This window comes from Lathamus discolor, chromosome Z (assembly GCF_037157495.1).
Source record: "Lathamus discolor isolate bLatDis1 chromosome Z, bLatDis1.hap1, whole genome shotgun sequence".
NCBI classification, from domain to species: Eukaryota; Metazoa; Chordata; class Aves; order Psittaciformes; family Psittacidae; genus Lathamus; species Lathamus discolor.
Genome location: NC_088909.1, coordinates 61,650,907 through 61,677,245, shown reverse-complemented (window position 1 = coordinate 61,677,245; position 26,339 = coordinate 61,650,907). Strand labels below are relative to the sequence as shown.

Below are 26,339 nucleotides of genomic sequence, written 5' to 3'. Positions count from 1 at the left end.
TGGAATGACAAAGCTAAATAATTCTATGTTTCACTGCAATTTCCCAAACTTGTAGCCAAACCATTTTCATGTGGTCACGACAAAGCTCCTGCTGCTACTTCCTGCAGCTTTTACTTAGAAGTTCAGATTAATAGGGCTTTCAGCTACACATCTGAATATGCACTGCAACACAGTTTGCCCAACTGCTTCTTAGCCACCAGTCCCACTTCCCTGCACTACGCAGCAGCCAAACTAACAGTGGAGTATTAACTTAATCTAAACTTCTTTTCTCTTGTTAGCACTATTTAAGACTTGCATCTTTCCCCCATAAATAATATACCAATGCTCACAAGGCACCAGTGTATCCAGGAGGACATCTGCACTCTCCAGTCACGTGGTCACAGGTGGCTCCATTTTGACACTGGCATCTTTGATGGCAGTCATTTCCATACGTTCCTTGATCGCAGTGCTCCTCGCAGCGCCAGCCTTTGAAACCTGATGCACAGTGGCAGGCTCCAGTGATGGGGTTGCACAATGCTCCATTCTTGCACTGGCAGCGGCTGCTGCAGTGAGGTCCCCAGTGGTCACTGTCACATGCTGACAGGGTTGAAGGAAAAAGTTACAGCAGTTTTATAATAGCTCATGTTACAGCAATGAAGATACTATGAGTCAACTGCAAACAACCAACCAAAAAAGTTATAAAATGGAAATAGTCATGTAGTACATCCTCAGTTCTCTTTGGTCCTCAAGAATCTTGACAGGCAGAAAGAACTTAATTTATGCACAAAAACTGACTTCTTAAGCTGTGAACTAAATGCAAGTTCTAGTTCCTTCATTGTTGAAACTCTTCATTATGACTCCCTACTATCAACTAGCAGTTACGGCTGCAGTGAGCTTCCATTTATACAGAGAAGTCTTGCAAACTTAAAAAAGTAAAAAAATGCAGTCTAAATCCATAAATAACTGTCTGAATCCCACAAGGAAGTTGTAAAACTTACACAAGATTATGATTTTATTTCAATTCAGAAGTTCTTACTTGTTTACACAAGTATTTCCTTTTCACTATTGCAATATACTGATAGGGTGAAAGAAAACACAAGAAGTGTTTCACCAAACAATAGAAATTAAAGATTATATGGCTAAATTTCATCTGGATATTACACATTTTGTTATCCAATGTGTCTTCATGATAATTCAAAAGCTTCTCTTCTTGTCTGCCCCAATGAAGCCCATTAAACCCCTGTGAGCAAACCACACAGCGGTTATTTCAGCATCCAAAGAAAAATTTAATGCTAAGGAAGATATTTTTTAAGTGAGAAACACTGGAGTTCTCTAAAGAGCCAGAAGATGAAGGTCACTTTGAGTTCAACAGGAATGCTAATCACATGGTCAAATGATCTGATTTTATTTTTATGTTCTGTTGATAACAGCAGTACAACAGGAAAGCCTCAGTTGCACCAACTGACTATCCTCTGGGAGACTGACAACCATTGTTCTCTCAGTCTTCTCCTGGGGCAAAAAAGCCAGGCAGAAAACAGGCACACTTTCCTAGACTAATGCAGAGTAATTCAAGAATCCTCCTCAGGGCAGGCGCTATTCAGCTATAGTAACTGTTCACTCAGGCTACACAAATAGAAAGGGATTAAGTCTTTTAAAGAACCTACTCCTTAAGATTTTTTTATTTTTTTTTTTCCAGGAGAGGTCACTAGAACATAAATCGATAATGGATATATTGCAAGCACCTAAAACCAATAAAATATAGAGCAACAGAAAGTACTGCATGTATTATAAACACCCAGTAATACTGTCGAACTGTCAGAACAACTGTCCATCTTATTATTGGCCTCGCTCTAAACACATTGTGGGTTTTGTTCTGGACTACACTACAACGCACTGCTGTCTACAGCACACAGTATCTCACAAGTTGCCTTTCCCCATAATAATTCACATTCATTCAGAACTGCTATATGTTTATTTTCAACACATCTGCATGGAATAGAAAGTGTAAGTGTCATGCTTAACCAGTCCTCAAATTATCAGGAAACTAGCTATTTTGGGATATATATAAATACACGTATGGGCAGTGAGATGTCTGAGACATTCACATATTCTGTCTTGATTGGGCAGACACTCCTACGTTTTATTCTGTGCTTAACACATTAGTCTGGTTTCAGATTAACAGTTGCCCTCCTGCTTCCAGGCAAAAGAAACAATTTCAATTTCATCCATTTATAATGGAATAATTGTAAAATTAAAACAAACAAACAAAACAAAACAATGACAAAACCCACTAACAACAGCAAAAAAAACCCTGCCCTGGCATGTCTGACAAACAGAACAATTCAGACTGACTGCCAGACCATGAGTATTCCAGTGCAAAGCTCAGTCAAGGCTGAATGTGGCCTGAACACACTTTAATAAAAACATGACAGGCAATAGACTTCAACTTGGTTGCTAAGTGCGAGTTTCTGCTCTTCCACCAGTTACTGGAAATGGAATATTTGGTGCTGTGCAACTATGTTCATATTAGCTGCTTGAAGACCCAGCATAATGAGTCTCAGAGCCACACAGACCAGAAACACTTACCACCGTGCATCTGCTATTACATCCAACATCCAAGCCCCAAAACTGCCTTGCTAGAAACCTCTTCATTTGTGAAGCAGCAGAGACCTTTTACTCTCTGTGCTCCTTTTACAATCCCATCACCAGTCTGCCTCCTGGAGATGTGCCTGACTGTCTCCTAAAGATTTACTGACATCCAGGGTGAATGACATTCACATGCTGTGTCTGTGAACTTGAACCTTTCTCAACTATTTTACTGTAAGAGCATGTACCACACAGTACATAATAATATATTAGCTTCCCAGTGTGATCCTCTCATGTTTGCGGGAAATCATTAAAATAAAAACCATCAATACAGCTTCTGATAGGATTTCCAGTCTCACAACCATTCCCCTGGCAATGGCCAGCTGGATAGCAAAGGATAGCAAAGGCTGACTATGCAATTTTTCACTACAGCACAACTGCAAAGCATTCCACCAGGACAAAACCATAGTACAACCGTATAATAGTCTTTCATGAAATTCTCTCACCAGCCTGTGAGTTATGGGAAGAACCATGGAGAAATTTGCAGGATTAATGGGAATAAATAATAATTTAGAACAAGATGGATAAATCACATATTTTACTTCTCTGTCCCCTGACTGATAATCAATAATGTTCCCCATAGGAAAATAAAGTTATTTGTCAGAAACCAATGCCCAATTTACTATTAAAATAGAATTGGTCAAAGCATAGAAATGTTTCCTGTGGCAAGTTTGGTTTGTTTTTAATTAGTTTGGAGGCTAAATTTATGAACTATTATATCAGACTATTTCTATTGCTTCCTAGTATTCAGACACTAAGAAAGCTGGGCTGGAACTCACACAGCTGCTAATCTGGTGGAATGGGATAGTCTTTGAGTTAATGACTATCATCAGGTTACACACTGTCAGCTGGAGTTTAATCAGAATAGCTGCTCTGACTGTCCTCACTGGACCAAAGTCACAGGCACACGCACATATGCAAACATTACATGCATGCACACGCAAAAGCATCAGCTTCTGAACAGATTTGGGGCTGTAAATTGTCTGCCTCAGGACAGATCTGAAAGGAAAACAACGTATAGACGAGAGCCCCATGTTCAGCATGGTTTTGACACCACTACAAGGACAATGCATCTCAGCCTCAGTAACTCCTGGAAGCAGTTTGAGTCATGTAGAAATGCAAAACCCAATTAAATAAACCAAAGTTAAGTTTCCGTATTGATCATACAGAACTGGCCTAATGCTGCCCTGTTTTACACAGAGCATCTTCCTTAAAAAAGTAATTCTTCCTCTTTTCACATATGTTATATTCATCCTCAGGTTCTGCTGTTTTAAACAGAAGAACCAGATAACTTAAAAAATAATCAAATGAAATGTTTTACAAACACCATGGTATTAATGCCACATCTTGTCTTTTTTCTTTTTATCTGTTCATCAGGGAATATCTTTTCTTGTAACCACAGTGCATGCTGTGCACATCACACAATGTTACAAATACAGGACAGAGAGAACTTTTCTCTAGAAGGCCACTTCAGTGAATGCAGAAGTTTGATTTGGGAATAAGGTCACGGCATTATACAAACCCTTATTTTAAATGAGCATGTATGGTATGAAACTCTTAAGACAATATGGTCTATCCTTGAAACTGAGGGCCAAACAACAACTTTAGAAACAGAGAAGCTTAAGTATTCAACAGTGCAAAAATCATCTTCATGAAGCAATTGAAATCTGTGATGCAAATTGCTATCATTTTTGGGCCTTCTGTAGCATCTTTGAAGAAGTTCTGTACCTCCCAGTATAATAATTTCATGGCACATCATTATTCCGCTGGGCTAGATGTGGTTTCATGTATATGGTTTCGGTGAGCAGCTGGTGATTTGCCAATTACAATGGTGGGAGCCCTGATATTTTATATCACAAGATATGAATTTTTATAATAATCTGAAACACATCTGAAGAATTTGGCAACTCTTTTATTGCTCCCTATAAACAAAAACATTTTTAATTAAATGTGGTCACATAATTGTTAGATTTTTCCTGCCTTTTTTCTTTTTTTTTCCTCATTGATTTCATTAAAAGGCAACAAAAAAGTGCAAACGAGTTTGAGTTTATTCCTGACAAACCCACCTTGATCACCTACAGTTCTGTACTTCTCTAAAGAATGGCCTATAATGAGAACAAAATAAGGCTATCAAATCAAGTCAAAGAATATTTCAGAAGAAAAACCTCCTCACAACTTCTGACTTGCAACTACTACCTTTTAAGTGTGCTACAGTTTCCTTTCTAACATGATATTCAGGCTAAACAATGTGTATTGCAATGCTTTTTTAAACATTTTTTCTTTTGTCTTTCTTTTCTTGCTAATGAGGATGTGGAAGTAAAGAAACACAGCAAAACTAAGACTGATTTTTCTTGCTATCTTTTGTAGCTGTCTGAATGCAGCACCAAGACAACAGGATGACATTTTATTCTGGCATACACATCTTTCTGTAACAAACACTGTGTGTTTCTGGAAATACGTACCACTGTTGCCAAAACAGAAGATTCTTATCACAGTATTAGGCTTATGTATTTTTATGGTCCTTTAGAACAACTGGAAACAAAAGTCTGCGCCACTGACAGCAGAAACATTGTGTACACTCCCTCACTTGGAATGAAATATTGGGAAGCATAAATTTAAAATAAGCAAACAGTGATAAACATGCAGAATTCCTCTCTTTCTCTCCCTTTCCTCACAACTCCAGCATAATTTCCAGATAGGTTCAAGGAGCCACAGCCTTTGGTAAGTGAAAATTTTCCTTGCTACAGCATGTATAACCTAAGCTGCCCATACCTTCAACATCAACTTTGACTGACCTTAAATCCTTTCTAGGTTGTCACATCAAGGACAAGTCTAAATCTGTGTGCCTTCTTTTGCATCCCTCCTTTGATTCTCAGATCTCTATTGCCTTGTCCTTTCATGGCCTTTATGGTGTAACCGTCATCTATCATTCCTCATCCAGTATTCAAATATCAACCCCCACATTTACATCGACCATGACATTAGCACCCTTGTGGCATTCTCAGACTATCATCTTCCTTGCTACTCCTCAAGTTGCCTCTACAACTTGGCACAGCTCTCCATACCCTAAGCCATAAATCTGCCATGATGTCCTCCTCTACATCCCTACCTTATAACTCCTCCTTCCTGTGAAGTCCACAAAAAGTTGATGCAGCAAGGCACTACCTGCCATGGTCATTTATCAGTGTTTGTTTCCTTCCTCATCTCTTCTGTGTTTCCTCTTTTCTTTTCCTTCAACCACACGTTCTCTGGTGCAGAGGCAGCTTTCTGTCGTGCACTTTTACTTGCAGAAGGTGTCCACAAATCCCCAGCAGGGACAGCCATGAGGCCCACCAAGGAGCAAGAACAACCGTCACCTACAGCTAAAAGTAGCCCAACTGTAACATGTTTTGCTTAAAATCTATTCCAGTCTTTAGGAGCAGAAGATATAAATAAGAGTAACATTTCTAGGAGGGCCCACAAGTGACTTGCATTATCAGGGAATAATCACCGCTAATAGGCAAGCATAATCAATGCAAGTAAAATAGGCCAATATTGTAAATTACAACAGCCAAATAGGTCCTATATTACATTAAATTTCTGAGAGTGTGTTCAGAACAACATTCACTTATCCACTAGGCAAAAACTATTAAAAAACCAAGAATGTTGCCATTAACCTAAATCCACAGCATCCTCACTGGAAAGTTTAGAGAATATTTTTGAAACTGCTCTCTGCTATTATGATTTGCTTAGCTGCAGATCTAAACTGATGGCATTTGTTTCCCATAGGATATTTGTGCAGGACAGAAAACAGATAATACTACTCCCACCTGAAATTTAAGCCAAATAAAAGTAAATTCCCTCTGATTCTAGAAGCTATAAATACCTAACTGTGTTCAAAATTCAACAAGATGCATTAAGCCCCTTGTGACATCAACCTGTATGTCAGCCTGGATTGCAAATAGTAAATGTGGATCATGGCAAACAAAAATTTCAGAGATGAGTCAAGAAAGCCAGAAAACAAAGACAGCTATTCTGCAAAGTAGAATAAAAACATCCTTTAGAAAAACATCAAAATCTTATTTAATAAAAAGATTATTCTCCATGTATTTTTAATCTGCTCAGGATGTGATGAAAATATGTGCACATGTGTATCAGAAAAAAAAAAATCTTTTTCCTTTATAGAATAATTCATAATAATTATAAAATACCAATTCCTTTTAGTAAACACTTGTTTTACCTACATCCCAGACAAAAATGCTTAGTAGTGTCTGGGGTTTTTTTTTCACAATGCACTTTCTATTAAATCTGGATTTTCTTTCAGTCTTTTGTTTCTATCTGACTTCATTTGTCATATTGTAGGCTTTTTACCCTGTGGCATATTTTTCATTCTTACTTTTTGTTTTGTGTATAAGAAAGGATTTTTATTCAAAATGTTAAGCTTTAATTTAATTTAGGGATTTTTCTTTTTTTTACTTTGTAAAAGCCTTTTGATCCATGAAGTGGAAGAACAATGAAAATGTGTTTTTCAGATCCTGTAAAAGACTGGAACTATATGCCTTTCACATGCCATAAATTTCAGAAAACTCCTTAAAGTGCTTTGGACAGGAGAACACAAGGTTGGATAATTGCTGAGAAAAACACACACAGATGGTTCTCGGTGTTCATTTTGTCTTGCTACTAAGATAATATCTATTAAAAATATTCACTATTTAAGGAAAAGTTACAAAATTGTAAGAATCTGATTATACTGATTATAAAATGGACTGTTGCCCATGATACTGATGTTGCACAGATCTCCTTCTAGGACCATAAATTAGCCTTTTTAATTTTTTACAATGACTTGACGGTCATCCTCATTTTAAATTGGCAACAAATTTTATTCTTCACATTCTTGAAAACCTGCTAAGTGAGCCATTGACAACATGCAAGTCGGCCAATATATAAAGCAGATTGAAATTAAACTGATGCTAAAAATACGTTCGCATTGTTACCAGAAGAAAAAAATTACATACGTATCATTTAAGAAACCAACTTAAGTAAATACGACAATACTGAGTTTCTGAAATCAGAAATGAAAAGAATCTCTGAACTGAAAAATGTTTACAGATCAGTTACACTAACACTCTTTCCTGCAAAACTTTCCTTCAGTAAATCTCAACATAAGTAAATCCTATTTTGTAGAAAATATTTTTTCGTTTCTGCTTTTTGCTTAAAGGGTTGAAACTGCAATTCAGCAAAACGCTGACTCTAAAAATAATCCATAAAAATCTATTAATTACCCTAGAACTTCAAAACCAAAATGCTTTATAGGACAGAAATGATATTAAACATAACAATATTATAATTTCAAATACATCTTTGTAATGAACTCTAGAACTAAAGCACAGGTGCTGTGTAGCCCTGAGGATTTTGGTACCAGCTACCACAGTGACACCATAGTTAGTGACTTTGCCAACAACGGTGATGGCAATTTCCATTAATATCTATTTTCCCTATTTTCACCTGACAGAACTTGGTGGGTTAGTTTCTCAACCTAAAGATATTCAGCCTTGCTAAGACAAGAAAATAAAGGGTTCAGCTGGCAAAACTGAGAAGTCAGGTAGGGGAATTACAGAAGTAATAGTTACAGAATTAAGGGTAGTGAAGATTTTGGGAAAGACACATGTAATAAGACAAGGTTAAATTAGAGACTGTTTATGACCTGCTGCCACTTTTGCTAATAGGATGCATTTGCATATGTGGCTGTTTGAGAGCTGTGGTGGGTGACAGTTCTGAATTACTTGAATGAGCTATTCCGCTGCATTTCCAATGAAAGCAAGTAGCTCTCTTTAAGGATACTCTGCAGTTTCACTTGTGTGTTCTGGGAATTGAGCCTTTCTGGTGCAAACCAGAACCTATTTCTAAAGCCTGTTGAATGGCTTGGAAAATTTAAGGATGAGCTAGCTCTTCAAGCATATCTTGTAAGATCTGTCAGTCAAAATGCTTTCAGCAAACAAAAAGGAAATCAATGCCTTGGTCACAAAAGCTCAGTTTCAGATCCGCAAACTGTGCCATGAGATTGTACAAGATGTTCCAAGGCACCTTGCCTGGTACCTGCACCAAGGGAGCTCTTTCATTTGGGAGTGCAAGTGCGTCCATGGAAAACAGTCACAAATCCATCTCTGCAGGGTTAAGGGAAATTATAAACTCTACTGAGAAACTGGCAGTGCTTGTAACTCACGTGAGTGTCTCACACCAGCTGTGCCAAGGGATCCAGTTTCTGCCATATTCTGCATCTGCCAACTCCCATGAAGAAAACAGCGAGATTTTAATGGAATTTGCGAACTTTACAAACACCCATGGCAGTAAAGGAAATCTGATAGTAGCAGAGTGACTGTACTTTAAAAGTTTCCTTAAGATGTGCTTTTAAAGGCAAGAAAATGTTCTTCTGAGATGCCAGCTTTAAACACTCTGCTTAATGTATTGAGGAAAAAGGCAGTCCTCTTCTGATGCTTTATAAAACTCTGGAGCCAAATTATGCCTTAATGCCACTTGTTCTACTCCCATTCCCTCAGATTATAGCCCCACTGAAACTCTATTAATCACCAACAGAATCAAAATACAAACTAAAATCCTAACATACTTGTCATAAACCAAACCATATCATTCCCCTTTTGCTTTACTACTCTGGCCAGCTTGGGGATCACGAAAGCTATGACCTTTGCAGATTAGTCAGTGTAATATTGATTTTGGCCTTTTGCCTCTGCTCCAGTTTATTCAGAAAGTGTCCTATTGATTTTGAAGGAATTAGTTTTGGGCTACTAGGCATGAGAAGAAAAACAAAGTGAATGTCCTGATTGCTTAGTGTGGCTCCACGCTAAGCTGCACGTGTTACCTAGCTTGCACACATATTCAAAACTGACAATCTGATCCATATATTGTGTATTACAGCAAATATTGTTACATGAGTGTGAGCAGAAAAAAAAGCAGAAAACTATCTAAAAATGTAAAACATGGTTTGATCATCTCTTCACATCTCGACAGTCAACTATCACTATGTGTAGCAACATTTACGGAAGACTGCTTTATACACAACCTGTATTCACATTCTTGCAATCTCTAACAATCCAACCTGACACATGGAAGTTAAAAAATTGATATGAACAATGATCTAGTTTGAGAGGGAAAGGTTGAGTTGCTTTGTTCATTTCTCAATAAATTCTGTTTGTTTATATTTTTATTTGAAAACATACCTATCTTTACAGCTGTGTCCGTTTTGTTAAATTGTTTCCTATCCCCATACCAGAACTGATCAACTTACACTCCTGAAGTTCACAGACACTTCCTCAAAGGGGTGCTGACAGCGTGTTGATTATGCTGATTTGGTAACTCCAGCGGACAGGTTCAACACATCTTCTGTCCACTCATTTGTTGCTGACCTCACTACTGTGTTCAGTCAATAAATCTTTAGTAGAATAGCTTGTTCTGCGTGACTGTTATCTCTCCCACTAGAATGGAAGTGTTTTGCATATGAGTGATGTCTCAATCCAGGTAGTATTTCTTTTCAGATATATATACATTGTCATAATCTCCATCACCTCACATTGAAATTCACTGCAAGCAAACACTGCCTAATACAGTGTATTTATCTAAAAGGAAAAGACCTTTCCTTTTAAAGAAAAAAGAAAAAAACCATAAAATCTCACATTGGAAATGTTCCCCAAAAGGGTATTATGTCATTAGCCAAATTCCAAGATCACTACTCAGATTTTACTGACAGAAGAATACATCCAATACTATTTTCCTCTCATGTGTGACATCAGGTTTCCAGAAAGGCAGGTGGAGAAGAGTTATAGGTTGAGCTAGAAATAGCACTGAAAGAAGAAAGCCCTCCTCTTCCTAAACTGAAAACAGCCAGTAGCATACGCTATTAGGAATTGGGTAAAACTAATCAAAAAAGGAGGTAATGTTTGCTACAAAATCAAATGGGAGTCTCCTAAATAGTTTAGTCCCTGGAAAGGTTCTTAAGCAGTAGCACACAGTGGTGTGCAAAGACAAGGAGGAAGCTTGCTGATTCAGCTTTTACTGCACAACACATGAATTTAGTCCATGCAATCACTATGTCATTTTTGGAGAGAGCACTACAGCATTTAGGAAGCACTTGTCTGCAATTACCACCCAGAAAGCCACTGTCACATATAGGCTGTGGCATATGGTTTAAAAATTCATTTTAACACAGAGGATAAATACAAGCAAGAAACAACTGATAAAATCAAGCTGGGGGTTGGCAGGTGGACAAATGCTGCAATAGGACTAACTCTGTTCTCAGATACGTGTGGATGAAATTCCTATGTAAGGAGAGTAATCAGTCCTAATAGAGAAAAGATAGTACTTCGAAAGAGAAGCTTAGTTCTGCAGTTTTACAAAAAGTTTCATGCTTTGGTAGAACAGCTGCTTCCAACATGGTTGTGTCCATGTAAATAAACAGATTCCTAAACTGGAAGTTTGACTAATATCTCACACTTTGAGACTAATCTCTCCCTTTCAGTCACAGTATTTTATTTGATCATCAGTAACCGTTATATCCCCAAGTGTCTGCCTTACAAAAATACTGGCCTGTCTTGTAATCATTGTTCCTTCCCCATTATGCAGCTAAATAGTTACATACTTAAAATGTTTATATGATAGACATTATTACAATTAGCAATTTGCATTGATTTTTCAAGTATTAATAACTTGCCATATCAATAAAATTAGTATTTTTTAAAAAAGCATCTCTTTATTTTAACTTATTGTACCTTTCTGTGACTAAATCCACTAGGGGATCCTGCAGAAAATACAGTTAAAGGCAAAACATGAACGTCTCCTATATGTAGGGCAAGGACCAATAAAACTGTGTGTCAGAGTGCCTAAACCCTATCACTTACAGTCTTTCCAACATCATCCACTGTTCTTCAACTCAATTTGGTTTGTGCTATATCTCTCAGACACACAGATAAGGAAATCATGCACAGATAGCAACAAACAGCCGTGCCCAAACTTGGAAGGACAGTCTGGTGAAAGCAACATTGTTCTTAAGTTTGTCCATGCGGAATGGGATGAGAAAAACAAAATGTCGCTGCAGCACATGCACAAAAGTATCCTCTTCCTCAGTCTACCCCCCTTCTCGTAGGACTACTCTAGTGATCCGAAACAAATTTCGGCAGTTCCAGTTACCTCTAATGTCACACAAAAGCCTTTAGAGGATCACCAACCCCTCCAGAGATCATACTGTTTAAAGATATGTGAACAAAGGCTCTTTCAGTTTTGGCCCATTGTGTACACACACCAGAAAGTACTTTTGCTATTGAGGCTGCTGTTAAAAGCAATCAAAGGCAACCGAGGATGAAGCAGAGGAAAAGAGCTGCACATGCATTCAAAATGATTTATACCAGACAGGTAAGGGAAAAGGATTCTAGAAAATCCTGTGAGAGGAAGGATTATTTCCAAAGGCAGATTTAGAGGTTCCTGTCTTGCCTAAAGAGCCCTTTCAGCAAGTTTCGAACTTTGAAATCTCAGTAAATAACAGTATCTCCCCATTCTATGTTGTCTAGAGATACACACTTCTTCTTCACATTTGATTAATTAAAGAATAGCTCAATACATAAGCTTTTTGAAAGATAACATTTTTGACGATTTCTTTGGACAATTCCGCACACTAGATTAAGATTGGTATTACAGTATTACTGCATTGTTAACTCTTTCAGTTTTATGCCTTACAAAAAAGCTGATGTTTCTTTAGAGCTGTTTAGGGAAAGAATCACATTTAGGTATATACAAAGACTATACATAAAAAATGTAATTATCTTTAAACGGTTAAATTTTCCCTCATGTAATTTATTATTATTTTTATTCACACACGCTCTGTGTCAAATTTCACCAAATATGCTGCCTGAACAACAGATTTGTATCACCTGCATGTTTCTGAGCACAAATTAACTCGTGGCATTTAGTGTTGCTGCTACAGGTTAATACTGTTTGCAAGCAAATGAAAAAAATCAGGTCACGCAGGGGAACCTGAAAACTCAGAACAGCCCCCTGACCAGAAAGAAGGAGCCCAAGCACAGGATCAATGGTTATCTGCCCAAAGGAGAGGACAGCACTGTGTAAAAAGGATGAGACAGGCAGAAGCAGGTGAAAACTCACCACTGGAGCAGTTGGGTCCTCCCCAGCCAGGCTCACACTGACAGGTGTTCGGAGCAATACAACGACCGTGGACACATTTTTCAGCACAATGAGCTGTCACAGGAGGAAATAAAAAAAGAATTAAAGAAGGCCTATTAACAGGAAAATAATATTCTAAGCTTATTACTAATCCAGACCTTCTTGTCTCAAATATCTTTTAAAAGTGAAACAAACATTTATGTATTAATGTTTGATGTCATCTCTGCAAAACAAATTTTCTTAATGCGCCTGTCTCCTATTTCTCCAAAGTCTGAAGGCTCCAACTGAAACCATGTTCGTCCTACTAAAATATTTTGGCATTTAATGAAGCATAATCATCCACATTTAATGAAAAAAGAGACACAGTAGGACATAGACTGGAAACCCATCTGAATACGATCCTGGGCAAGAGGCTGCAGGTTGCCCTGCCTGGGAAGCTGAAGAAGATAACTTCCACAAGTCCTTTCCAACTGCAACTACTCCCTGATTCTCTGAAGCAAACTCTCACATAAAGAAAAAGAGGGACTGCACTCATAAAAAAAGGGATTCTTTTGCAACAACGTGGGTAAAATACAATTCACAACAGATCAGTATTTTAGTATTGAAGCAAAACAAAACAGTGATGTTGATTAAGGTGAAGCACAAGATATAAATTGTATGAATCACTGCAACCTTTATTCTAAGTGCTAAGCAGAGCTGGTGGGGATTTTTTGTTTGGTATTTTTTGGGGGTTTTGTTTTGGTGTGTTTGGTTTTTTTTTTGCAAGCATGTGCTTCTACAGTTAAGACTTACTTTGAAATAGAGCTTTTATTTGAAACTTTTAAGAACAATTTGAAATAGTTCTGATACCTGGTACACCAATGTAACTATCTCAGAATACAACTCACTGAAAGGAAGACTCTGCAACCAGCAACAGTTTGCTAGCATCATATTCATCGCAAAATACCCTTAGGCGTTCCAAAATATACACACTGTAATACTTCCGTTCTAGCTTGAACAACAACAAAACCTAAAAAAATGTACACAGTACGAGAATTTTCTTTGTACTAACACTTCCAGAGAAACTACTATAGGACCCTGATTAGTATTCCAATGAATACAAGGTGAATGATGGGAAAAAGACAAAGTTGGTGTTTATAGTATGTTTAATGGGACTATACATGAATCAAATTGGTTATGAATGGATTGAAAATGCTCTACATTAATTAGGAAAAATACTTGAAAAATGTCCCGGTTTTTTTCCTAATTAAAATGATGTAGCGCGTTGGTCATTTATGTATTTTGTGTAGCCAAGAAAAAGGAAAGCCATACAGCAATCAATCACATATATTATTAAAATCTTTCATTATCTAGTATCTCAGCCACTAGTTGCAGAATTGATTTTTGTTCTCAGTTTTTATTTCTACTATTTTTCAATTATGCATTAAAATGATCTTCATTAGAAATGAACAGAGAGAATAGGCATTTTTAAATATCAGATGATACAAGAAAGCTAGCTCATTGTTCTCCATTGTGAAAATTATGATTTTTAATAATACATCACAATTTTCAATAAGTCTTATACCTAGACATGAATTACTTGTATCTTTGAAGATTCTTGCCTAGTAAGTTCTACCTTGGGAACTGAAGCTCTTGCTAAACCGTGTGTGAAAAATCTTACCTTTTTTATTAAAAGATTTTTTTTATTAAAAGATCTTTTATTAAAGATTAAGACATTCCGTCACATAATCTGTGAAAAAGACGGAAAAAAATGCAAAAATAAAAACGTTATAAGGAAATGGACCAAGTGTGAGGTACCAAAGAAGCTTGTTGAGCATCTCCTTGCACTGCCCCTCATGCCATGCTGAGCACAGAGGTCCTTCCTACAGTCCCTGTGTAACAGTGCATACTATGGCACTGTGCAAATAATCATCAATTACTTCAAATAATAAAATAGAGTTTTCTTAGAACAAATGTATAACAGATGAAACTTTGGGTCAGAGTCTTCACCATGTAAAGTCATCTCACAAATTAGACCTGTATTCTTTTCTTAGCCACAACAGCATAAACCAACAACTGCTCTTCAGACACTGAAAAGGTGTTTCAGTTTTCCAGTAGTAGAAGGTAAATCTAACACAACTCTCCAAAAAAGTCTACAACTACTAAGCCTCTACATAAGTTATCTGTAGGTAACAGTGTTGGGAGTTTTGACAGCCAAAAATCTGTTGACTTTAATAATGAAGAAATATGAGTTAAGGAGCACTGAAGGAAGCTGTATAATACAAATATTGCTGCTTCAAAATAAATTCAATAAAGGTCAATTAAAATTTTGTATGTGTGTGTATATATGAGACACACAAATACACTTTACAGGGTAACTGATTCATAGCAGCTGAATCATAGCTAACAACCCTAAGGGACAACATCTGTAAGAAAATTATTACACTGAACATGGGAATAAAAGAACTTGTATCTGCACATAAACTGCATTCAGATCAGCTCAGAAAGTCCATCAGATCTAAACATTAATTTTTTTTTTTTTTTTGGAAACGCATGATGACTGTTCAGGGGTGGTCTTTTCCATAAAACTCTTAACAGGTATCTATTTCTACTGTGACTGTCTTCTTATCAATTCCATTAGTCAAAAGAAGAGGATGTTGAAATTTTGTATCAATTTGGACAGTTTACAGGAAAAAAGTTATCTTTAATTTAGAGAAGAACGAACAAAACAAAAATTTTCATGTGAGTGATAAAAAGGCCTGAATCCAAAGACAAAGACACTGAATCCAAAGACAAAACACAAAAGGAATTTTCATCAAAAAGTGAAAACACAAGTTTCACCCATTGAAAGTTTTCAGGAACGGGTATGGAAATCAGAGTCACAAATCTTGTATCCTAAGGTAAATCCAAATTCATCTGTTAGACTGGACTCCAAAAGACTAAAATTACCCCCACTTATATTTCAGCTAGTGGTTTTCTCTGGCTGTTAGTCATTCTTTTCCTTTGCAAATATAACATTTACAGACTCTAGCAACATGAGGCTGGCACATTCTCGCAATTCTTTATGCAGTGACAACTAATTCTCTTCCCACTGTAGGCAGTGAAGTGGTACTGCCGCTAGTAAGTACTACCTCTAGTGGAACAGTGAATGGTGAGTATTCACACTGTAGATTTCTGTTATTTTAAGAAGAAAGACATAAGATTTCACTGAAGTGTTAAGTCATACCAAAATCACCTACCAGTAGAATTTTCTAATTGAGCTTTCTAAATTAAAAAGTCAAATAAAGAAACGAACAAAACACAAACAACACCATAAGTATTTCAGCCTTTTAGATGCATCTTACGTCTTCCACTAAGAAAATAATAATCAAAATTCCATGGAAAATAAAATTACCGTAATGGCAGCACATTGTGGAGCAATAGCAGCATAAATAAAGATATCTGCAACACTTCAGATGGCTTTGGTTCTCTTCTCTTTTTGTATATAAAAAAGGGGGAGGTGAGTTCTTCAGTGTGGTTGCCATTTTCTTGCAGAAAAAGATATTGTGTTGGCTTTCTGCCATTGATATTTCTGCTATGATGACAGAAAAAGAATCCTCCCCATATACTATCTCTTACCGTTTGATCTCGGCTGTCAGCATCACACTTGTTTTCAAAGTTCAGCTGGATGACTAGTAACAATACTAGTGAATACACAGTGAATGCAGGCATCATCTATTATGTACAAGCTCACTACAAAGAAAGCTGGTTGAAACAATGGAAAGTATGAAATATTTGCCGCCTTCCACTAACTACTGAGTTCCTTCTTTGCCTTGAATCTGCAGCTCTTCTTGAAGATCATGAGGACTGAAGGTCTCTCAATGCCTTCCAGGGTCAACCATTACAGCACCAAATAAATGTAAAGTTAGCTGCACTGAACGATCTTTACTTTTAATGTAATTTGAAGTCTGAGGCATTCCAAAATTCCTTCAAAAGTCAGAGCAGGTTATGTCCTGAATATCAGCATTTGGCATCTTTTATGAAATAAAAATAAAAAATTGCTCTCATGGGACCTCACCTGGAGTATTGTGTGCAGTTCTGGTGTCCTCAACATAAAAAGGACATGGAACTGCTGGAACAAGTCCAGAGGAGGGCCACGAGGATGATCAGGGGACTGGAGCACCCCCTTTATGAAGACAGGCTGAGAAAGTTGGGGCTGTTCAGCCTGGAGAAGAGAAGGCTGCGTGGGGACCTAATAGCAGCCTTCCAGTATCTGAAGGGGGGCTACAGGGATGCTGGAGAGGGTCTCTTCGTCAGGGACTGTAGTGATAGGACAAGGAGTAACAGGTTCAAACTTAAACAGGGGAAGTTTAGACTGGATATAAGGAAGAAGTTCTTTCCTGTTAGGGTGGTGAGGCAGTGGAATGGGTAGCCCAAGGAAGTTGTGAATGCTCCATCCCTGGAAGTGTTCAAGGCCAGGCTGGACAGAGCCTTGTGTGGGATGGTTTAGTGTGAGGTGTCCCTGCCTGTGGCAAGGGAGTTGGAACTGGATGATCTTAAGGTCCTTTCCAACCCTAACTATTCTATGATTCTATGATTAGTACAATCAATGTGATCTGAATTTACTGTTTTCAGTAATACTAAGTTAATACAGAGTTCATTTACTACATATACTATGCCTATGCAAAAGCTGTAGTCACATGAGGCTCATCATTATACTTCTCACATGATCAGTCAAACTGTTCTATACTTTAAAAAGAATACTTCTTAATTAAAAATCCAATATGATCATTCAGATGCTGTACAATAACAAAATATAGTTCGAAAACAGTTGTTGTAAATCTAATACATACACATTAAAAACAAAAAGGTTAAAAAAATTGCCAATATGATCTCAGATACATGCATTATTAAATATTTTTAAAAATATCATTTTGATCCTGCTTTTCCATGTGCAGAAAACAGATTAAATCAAACATCTTACTGTTGCATTTTCAAATTCCAGGAAGTGCTGTAAGGTAAAAATATAAATGGGGATAGTGTGATGTGTTATGACATTCACAGGTTATAATTGCCAGGGATACAAATAAATCCTGTTGGTTACTTCCAGTACGCACCTCACAACAAGCAGAAAGGCGTAAATTAAGAAACTGTTTTCTATTTGTATTGAATAAATACATTTAACGTACATACTGATATTGATTTTCAGACTGATTTATTGGTAAAAACCAAAGACCTATCCACTGCACTGCTGTCTGCTAAACTGCAAAATCCAACGGCAATGACAAATCTCATTATCTGCTATTTCATAGAATGTTTTCCTGGACAAGTTTTGCCACACTTCGAATGCCGTGCTTCACCACTGTCATCCTAAGGCAGACAATAATGCAATGAAAGTATCTCCATATTTCTCAATCTCAACTGAGAAAAAAAACACCAGGTAAAGCAGTGTGCCATAGAGTTACACAGAGCCAGTCTTTCACATGTGCCTCGGCACAAGTCCTGCCGCAGAGGGAGCCTGCCAGCAGGACCTTACACATACCAGCCAAGCCAGGGTTTGACTCAGGTGTGACACAGAGCTTCAAACGCAAGGAGCTGAAGCAGCCACCAAAAGAGCTCACATGCGATGGCTTTCCCAATAAACTGTGGGTTTTGGTTTTTTTCTCCTGGCAAGTCTTGCCAACTGGTTGCCTGTCCAGAAACTAGGCAGCAAGCCCAAGGGCAGCCCCTGCAGTCCAGAGGCTCCAGCCCATTTCTGGTCTGCTCTTAGAGAGACCCACATATCCAGAAAAAAAAATTAAATACCTCACCTCAGTCCCTCTGACATTGTTCATTAATGGTTTTCAGGTTTTTTGAATCTCTTTACTAGAAAAGCTGAAGCCAAGGAAAGGATATAGTATTTTTTTCATTATAATGCATGCCTTTTCTCTAAAGTTAATGAAATTATATGCACAGGTCAACATCACAAATGATGTTACAGAAAAAAAGATTGCCTCTAATGAGCCCATTTCTAAAAGGAGATGAAAAGATGAAGAGATTTGTTCTCTGGCTTCTGGAAAACTTACCACAGCAGTCCATGCTGCACATTCACAGGGACAAATAATTCGAAATACTGTTGAATCATTTTCATATGTAGCCCTACACATCTGCCTACCTGCAAGGATATGCTGTCCTTCTCAACTGCATGCATATCACAAGCTCCCTGCCTTCAGTCCTGCTGACATGAGCATGTAGCTACCCAACCTGCTGTATGACTTTGAACAGCCCTATGTTAAGCTACTAATCACACACTTCCAGGGCTCTGGGTTCTAGGATTTTATGATTAACACCATCTCTGTTTTTATTCTGCCTTTTTACTACGCTTTTGAGCTAATACCATTTTAAGAGTCAGACCTTCCTGGGTCTTTACAAGGCTGAACAAGAGAAAGAGCTGAGCACAAGCCACCACCAGGCTCTGGACACACCTTTTCCCCCTTTAGACTTCAGAAGATACAGAGAAAGGGATGTGCCACGTGAAAAGGTGGTGCTGCCACCTTTAAACAGCTGTTACAGCTCTCTGTATCTGCAAGACCAACCAAGCATAGGGTTCAACCAGAGCCCACACTAAGGACAAAACCTTGTATTTCCCTTCTGGTTTTGAACCTTGTATTTATTTACTGTGCTGGAAAATGCACTGACACTTGTGCTGTGCATTTTCCATGTGATCATTACTTAGAATCACATCAAGGTTGGTTACTTAGACATCTGAGATCCAATTATAGAATCATAGAATCATAGAATAGTTAGGGTTGGAAAGGACCTCAAGATCATCTAGTTCCAACCCCCCTGCCATGGACAGGGACACCTCTCACTAAACCAATTAGCCTGTCATTTGCATATGTGCAACACCAATTGACTTCGAGAGCTGCACGTGCACCACTGATGAATAACTGAGCCCCTACAACAGCTTCCACAAGTCGCCCATCAAAGGAGAGCCAAACCAGCATTGTGATAAATGTATGGAAATTCAAAGCAACTAGAAGCTAAACTTACGGACACACATTTCCCTGCTTTCATAAAATCCAGGGCAGCACTGGGATTTACGCCTGTACATCGTTTTTTCACCATGTCTATAGGCGGTACGGTAACTGATCCTAGAGAAAAGAATGAATGGTTGTTACATACAATCCATGGCTCAGAAACAAAATAATATATATTCTTATATATTTTAAAGAACATTCTGGTATCAGTAAGAGGAAAGAAAAAAAAGTTCAGAGACCTTGATTTATCTGTTGCTGAGTTTAAGACTCCTAGTGGTTCCACAACAAGCCTTATGGCTGTAGGTGGCCAGACAGCAGGGAAAACAGTTAAGGATTTTGACTACTTAACTAATATGCAAACCAGAGCATCACTGCCTTTGCCATTAGCGTTCTCTATGGAGGCTAAAGGCTGGCAATACTAATCAGTTTGCTGGATCATTACAGGTATCAGTTTCCAAGAGAAAAACTTCTTGGGATCATCCTCCCAAGGGTGAGTCAGGTTTTCTAGAAGCATAGATGTCATGAGAACAGTCCTTTTTAAGGCAAGAGACAGGAGGGCAGGAGGAGAGCTTGGGCCCCCTGGGCAGCTGGCAGCACAGCATGCCTCTGGCCATGAGGATGACCGTGTTCTGTCAAATGCAGCCCTGCAGGACTATGGTGAGCAGTACACAGCAGTATCAGCACATAAACCCATCACGAACTGCAGAAAATACAGCTTCCTTCTGACATGAGCAAGTAGTATTTATCAGAAGTGGTCTCTTTCACCATTCTCCCCTCTCTGCTCCTCACTGTGTCCATAAATCTCCAATCCTGCCTCTCCTAGCTGCTGACTACATGCTCCACCAATGAGTAAATGCATCTCCACAACATCTGAGACAGTCTGAACTCCCAGTAAAGAACAGCTTGTATATGTGTCAAAAAAAATTAATCTCTCTTTGAATGCAGTATCTGCTTTTTACTTACTATCTGTACTGATCTGTCTCCTCCAGCTGTTGTACTCCAGGGAGCCCTTCCCACTGCTGACAGTTAATACTTATAAGGACATTCTCTGGAGAAAACGCTTTTTATAGCTGTCACCAGTTTTTAATCATTCGCCCCTCACTTACTTTCTGCAAGCACAAGGAGTTCTCTTTAACAAATATTTTATTTTCCTGTCAAGTATCATACACTTGCCCCAGAACATAAGGTTGCAAGCAGCAAAAGGTCTCGCATGGTATTTCTCTACAAATACACCTCACAGGGTCTGAGGAATTTAATTTTGTACATTGCATGCTTTTTCTCAAACTGTCTGTTTTCTGTTAGCACTCCATGGGATGTTACTCCCTAATCTGTTGATAAAACATATGTGATGCTGCTTGGACAAGCGTCTTCCAGCTGGTACAGACTGTATCAGTTAGACAGACTAGTCACCAGAGCTAAAATATCCTACTTTTGCTTGAGTTTGCCAGGCACAAAATCTTTACAAATATCTATAAGATCAGCAGTTGGACAATATCAACAACTATACATCACCTGTGTCGTGTGCACTTAAACCAGTTTAGGATGTCAGTACAGCTGGTGTAGTAAATTTGATCAAAAGGGTGAGGATATGACTCTTGCACTGTAACTGAGTAACTGGGAAGAGAAAGAGAGCAAGCAGAGAGATTATGAAGCAAGTCTGATTTAAGTGTCTTTTACAGAGTCCTAGTACAGAAAGGAATAAATATAACAAAATATTACAATAAAAAATAACAAAAACTCACAGAAATTTCAAGTAAAACACAAACCACCTAACTTTATAATACAGAAGATATCAATTAAAAGGTTTTTCTTCCATGAAGCAAAGAAGCAAGTTTATGCAGAGAGCCATCATGTCTCTACTGTGTACTGCATTTGATAAAATGGTACTACTAAACATCTGAAGAAAAGTAATGTAAGCCTAAATCTAAAAAAACCAAACCACCTGTCTCTCGAATGAGCAGCAAATTGAAGTAGCATGTAGTACATGTTCTCCTGTGGCAATAAACTTTTACTAATCTCACTGGACATCTGGAAAACAAGTTAAGAGCCAGCAAATGGGGATTCTTCTATCATACAACATACATACGTGTTGTTATTATCATAAAAAAATATTATTTTCTGCCAAATTATATGCATAGTGCCCTAGAAATGAAGCTACACTCTGAACTCCAGAGCCTCCAAAGTTGTTAGTGCAGGAAGAGGAACACAGCCCTCTTGCAAAAGGGAAAAATACTGAATCATCCTAGAAAATTCTTCAGCAAGCTGATTGTGCTGGCAATCAGTCAGTTCTTGATTGCACAAGAGGGTTAGAAAATAGAGGAATGCATAGCAAGTTCCTGCTGTAGGACTAATTCCCAGGACCAGCCAAAATACTAAGTATGTAGCCCATCCGGCTTTCACTCACTCTTTGACCTCTTATCACCTTTTGCAGGCTAACAGCCACAATCTCCTCTTCCTCCTGTCATCACCTATACTGAGTGAAAACACATCTAGACCCACTTACTCCAACTGCCTGGAACTTACTCCATTTTTTATACGTCCAGTTGAAGGAAAGCAATGTTAATCCATCCAGCTGTCCAACCTAGTCTGACAAAACACTGATGGGGTGCCGATGCTTGCCTGAGGCTCTGTGCTCTCTGTTCCAGGCAGGGCACAATCTCCCCCTTCTTGCTGTGATCATGGTTCATTTGTAAAAAACAATTTATTACTGGCTGGGGTAGATTTATTTAAACCATACAGCACTGCCAGTGACACCAGCAGTAAATAGCTTGTAGCTGGGGTATACTATCATACTTATGTATGAAATATGTATACTTTCATACTTTCATACTTTTTTCTGTATACTTTCATACTTATGTACCTTTGTCACTTGTTCTGAGCTGCTGCATGAATGTTTCAGTAAGTTTACTTGGAGTTCCTCCCTATTCCTGAGAATCAGCAGATGGAAAAAGTTCAAGCAATAAAATGGGCCAGGTATACTTTGCTTTCTGTGTATCTTGATTAGTTTGCTTTAAAATACGTCATGCAATGTAAATAGTTATATTGGGGGGGGGTTTCCCATTTTGCTTTTGCTACCTTATAGCTTCCATCAAAACTGCTTTTATCACTAAAAGCAGTAAATAAAGCCCATAGGGGTAAATACTGTAAGCAAGTATTTGTATGGTTTGTATGGTAACTACTTCATATACATATTGTTGCATAAACCAAATTGTACACAACAGTAGGGGCAAAGACTCCTAATGCTTCACATGAATCTCAAATTCCTGGGGAAATTCTTTTCGCGGGTTTTTTTCTTCTTTTTTTTTTTTTTTTTTGTGTGGAAAGACTTTATTAAAAAGTGAATACAGTTTTCAATTGTAAAGATTCAGCCATAACAATTGCAAACAAATGTATAGTGTCTTTGCAACACTCCCAGTGATTAAACCCAAAATACAGTTTACCGTAAATGCAAGAAATACTGATGTCCTCAAGTGAACAGTTAGACTGTCTCAAGGACTAGCTGATCAATCATAATAATAATAATAATGAGACCATAAGGCTTGATTTCACTGCTATAACCTTTCCACAAGAAAAGAAATACAGCAAATGCTTGTGGTTCAACTTCTCCTACCCATTGTGGTGTGCAATTCATGTGAAGCTAGGTGAAAGAATGGGCCAACTAAATTGATTCATTTCTTTCTGTATGTCAAAAATCTCTGAACATCAAAAATAAAAAGCAAAAAAATCCCCAACAACCCAAACACAAACCAGATCTTAATTCAGATTCTGTGAATGAGAAATTGAGTTAGAAAGAATCAACATAATCAAATTTTGGCCAAACTCCAATATGGTTAATTATATTTTGCATATGTAAAGGCTTCTTTTCACTTAAATTGAAAAATCTACTTTTATTCACTTCTTGTACCCAGGTGGTTGTGTAACACTGCTGGTGCCACTGTAGTGGTTTTTGCATCCTAACACCCTATTGCAAAAATGACTGCATTTCAGCTCAATGTGAAATAGTCTTTTACTTATCCATGAACTTACCTTGCCTATGCTGTAATGCGAATTTTTTTCCCCAGTTCATTACTCAACTAAAAGCTTTAAATCATTTAAAATGTGCTAAGTAAAACAAACCAAGATTATTACAATCAGAATTCATGTCATGTATTTTCCAAAAGAAAATATTACCTTTCCCAGTGGCTACACACATTGGGATCTTCCAGATTCAAAGATAAAGTTGTCCACATCCAATGGTACAGGAGTATGACAGGGAAGCCAAAACAGGAGCTCAAGTGAAGAATCATCTTTCCAAAAAGGTGGCTGTATGAAAAAAACATTTATAATATGTTATTATACAGATTATAAAGGAGGTAAAACTGTTGACCCATATATAATCAGTATATATGATATAAAGCAACAGGTACTTCAAGAAACACACACTGCTTGTCCAGCAGTAGCAGTACCATGCCTATTTTGGAAGAACCCAAATGGAATAGTTTCACATGAATGGCAGGGCAGCCAGCTGGTGAACAAACTACATTTTAGAGGTCCCACTGTCCCATCGAATTGCAGGCAGCCACACTCAGAGGCTGTTTAGTGACAGTCTGTCCACACCAAATGACAGAGCTACAGTTTAAAATAAAGGCTGACATTTGCTCAAGAGAGCAAGAGTAGAAAGGTTCAGCTGATGACACACCACCAGAAATCTTGCACATTATTTACAGGAGGAGTCTGTGCTACTCCACTGTCAACAGCATCCCCAACTCCTGCAGCCTACACTGGCCTCCTGAAAACACCACATAACACTCCACCTCAAGCAGCATCTTTCGTAAACAGCTCTTCCCACTGCCTTCATTACGTGGCCTCCCTAAGGAAGCGCTTGCACCTGGGGCCCAGGCCACCAAGGAGGGGTAAGGCCCAGGGTCTCCTTTGAAAAGGCTGTACCCTAACACCTGGGCACTACCTTGACCTCAGTATCTCCAACTGCTTTCCTACAGGACCCAGGCAACAGCATAATATGGAGACATGCAAGTCAGAGCAACAAAATCCAGTACAAGATATTCCGTAGGACTCAGGGAGTGGTGGTGTTCATTTTTTAATGCAAACATATAAATTAAATTATATATGTGCATGAATACTTATCAGTACTTCAGGATGCTACACTACTGGAAGGTGCAATGCAAGGTCATGACTTGAAAAAAATGGCATGGTTCTCTTATTAAATAACATGAATTTTATATATATATATATATATATATATACAGTAATTTTCATGGAAACAAATTAATTAATCAGGTGAATGGCTAAATGACTCGTCTGCTCTTTATAGCTGAATGCCCAATACAGTTTTGCAAAAATACCCCCTCCTCTACCAGTTGTACAATTTCCAAACAGACTAAACACTTCGTTAATAAAAAAGTAATAACATAAGAATCTAAAATATTGTCCTAACACTCTGACTAGGTCCATGTTTTTTTTCAAGCAAACAATTTTAGTTAGCATATTGAAATACATTTAATCCAACCTGCCATTAATCCACAAATGCCAGACTGAATGCTAGTAGAAGGCAATTTGTAACAACTTAAACTGCTACAGTTCCCTTTCAGCGAACATTTGACTTTATATCCTCGTTTTCACACAAAATTCAACAGTATGTGGCTACTGAGATTTTTTTTTTAAAAAAGGGTATCATTGAGTCTAATCTGTAGTTAAGAAAATAAATTCTAATAAATATGTCTGGTTTTAAATAATACAAGTATCTTTAACAACATAAATTAATCAGAAGTAAACATTTCTTACTTTAAATATTATGGAACAGAATAAAGCAAACCACACCAATAACTTTATTCTAAAAAAATGTCTGCTGGGCAAGGAGACAGATGAAATAGTCTTACTTTACAATACCTTCTTCAGAAGTCAACATAAAAAAAGCTTACAAAAAGAAACTATCATGTATAAGGTACCTGAGTATACAGAGATGATCCCATTTTGCTAAATCCCTCTTGAAAATTCAGGGCTGCTGAAAGACATTTCATGGTCTGTAACTGTTTCTCTGCATGCACACTGCATAGCAAAGTAGTTAGTGTGCAGTTGTTTAAAAAGCAGTAAAAGCAGCTGTGTTTTCATCTAATAATTTCAACAAAGTGGTGATTTCCCTCATTGAGAATAGTCACTTTGATTATGCAGACTGTAAACTGTATTTCCTTTTTTCCTTTAATTCTCAACTTCAGCAACTTTCCTATTTGGCTGCACTTAACAAAATTAAAAAAAAAATTATATTTAAAAAAAATCATTTGCATGAACCCCCTAGTGTAAAACTTGATTGCATTCCAGATCTTTGGCTTAATTATTAAGGAAAATCAAAACAGAAAATCAGTACAACTGATTAGCATTGCTAAAGTGTTTACATTAGCAATAAAAAATGTAGATGATTCATTTAACTCTTCCTGTCTACAGTTTGCACCGACATACCACGTTCAGAGACTCACTTTTCATATTATATATTGTTTACGTCACTCAATAATGCATCAGTACCTTCACTACCTATATATACCATAGAACCTGTGGTTTGAGTACTGAAAATGCTATGTT

At 37.7% G+C, this 26,339-nt stretch overlaps 1 protein-coding gene across 3 annotated transcripts in view; it reads right to left on the bottom strand.

Moving 5' to 3' along the window:
* Positions 1 to 26,339, bottom strand: part of MEGF10 (multiple EGF like domains 10) — a 100,099-nt gene that overhangs the window by 49,936 nt on the left and 23,824 nt on the right. The window contains exons 1-6 of one of the 3 annotated variants that reach the window (XM_065662585.1): positions 24,560 to 24,639; positions 23,937 to 24,068; positions 21,279 to 21,380; positions 19,780 to 19,880; positions 12,772 to 12,864; positions 330 to 576 (exon numbers count right to left, since the gene is read on the bottom strand). In XM_065662585.1, coding sequence (XP_065518657.1) covers positions 330 to 576; positions 12,772 to 12,864; positions 19,780 to 19,880; positions 21,279 to 21,380; positions 23,937 to 24,068; positions 24,560 to 24,603 — 719 coding nt within the window. In that variant the 5' untranslated portion in view covers positions 24,604 to 24,639. Of the gene's footprint in view, positions 1 to 329; positions 577 to 12,771; positions 12,865 to 19,779; positions 19,881 to 21,278; positions 21,381 to 23,936; positions 24,069 to 24,444; positions 24,509 to 24,559; positions 24,640 to 26,339 lie in introns of those variants that run through there. The other 2 variants (XM_065662587.1, XM_065662586.1) reach the window with 2 other exon arrangements.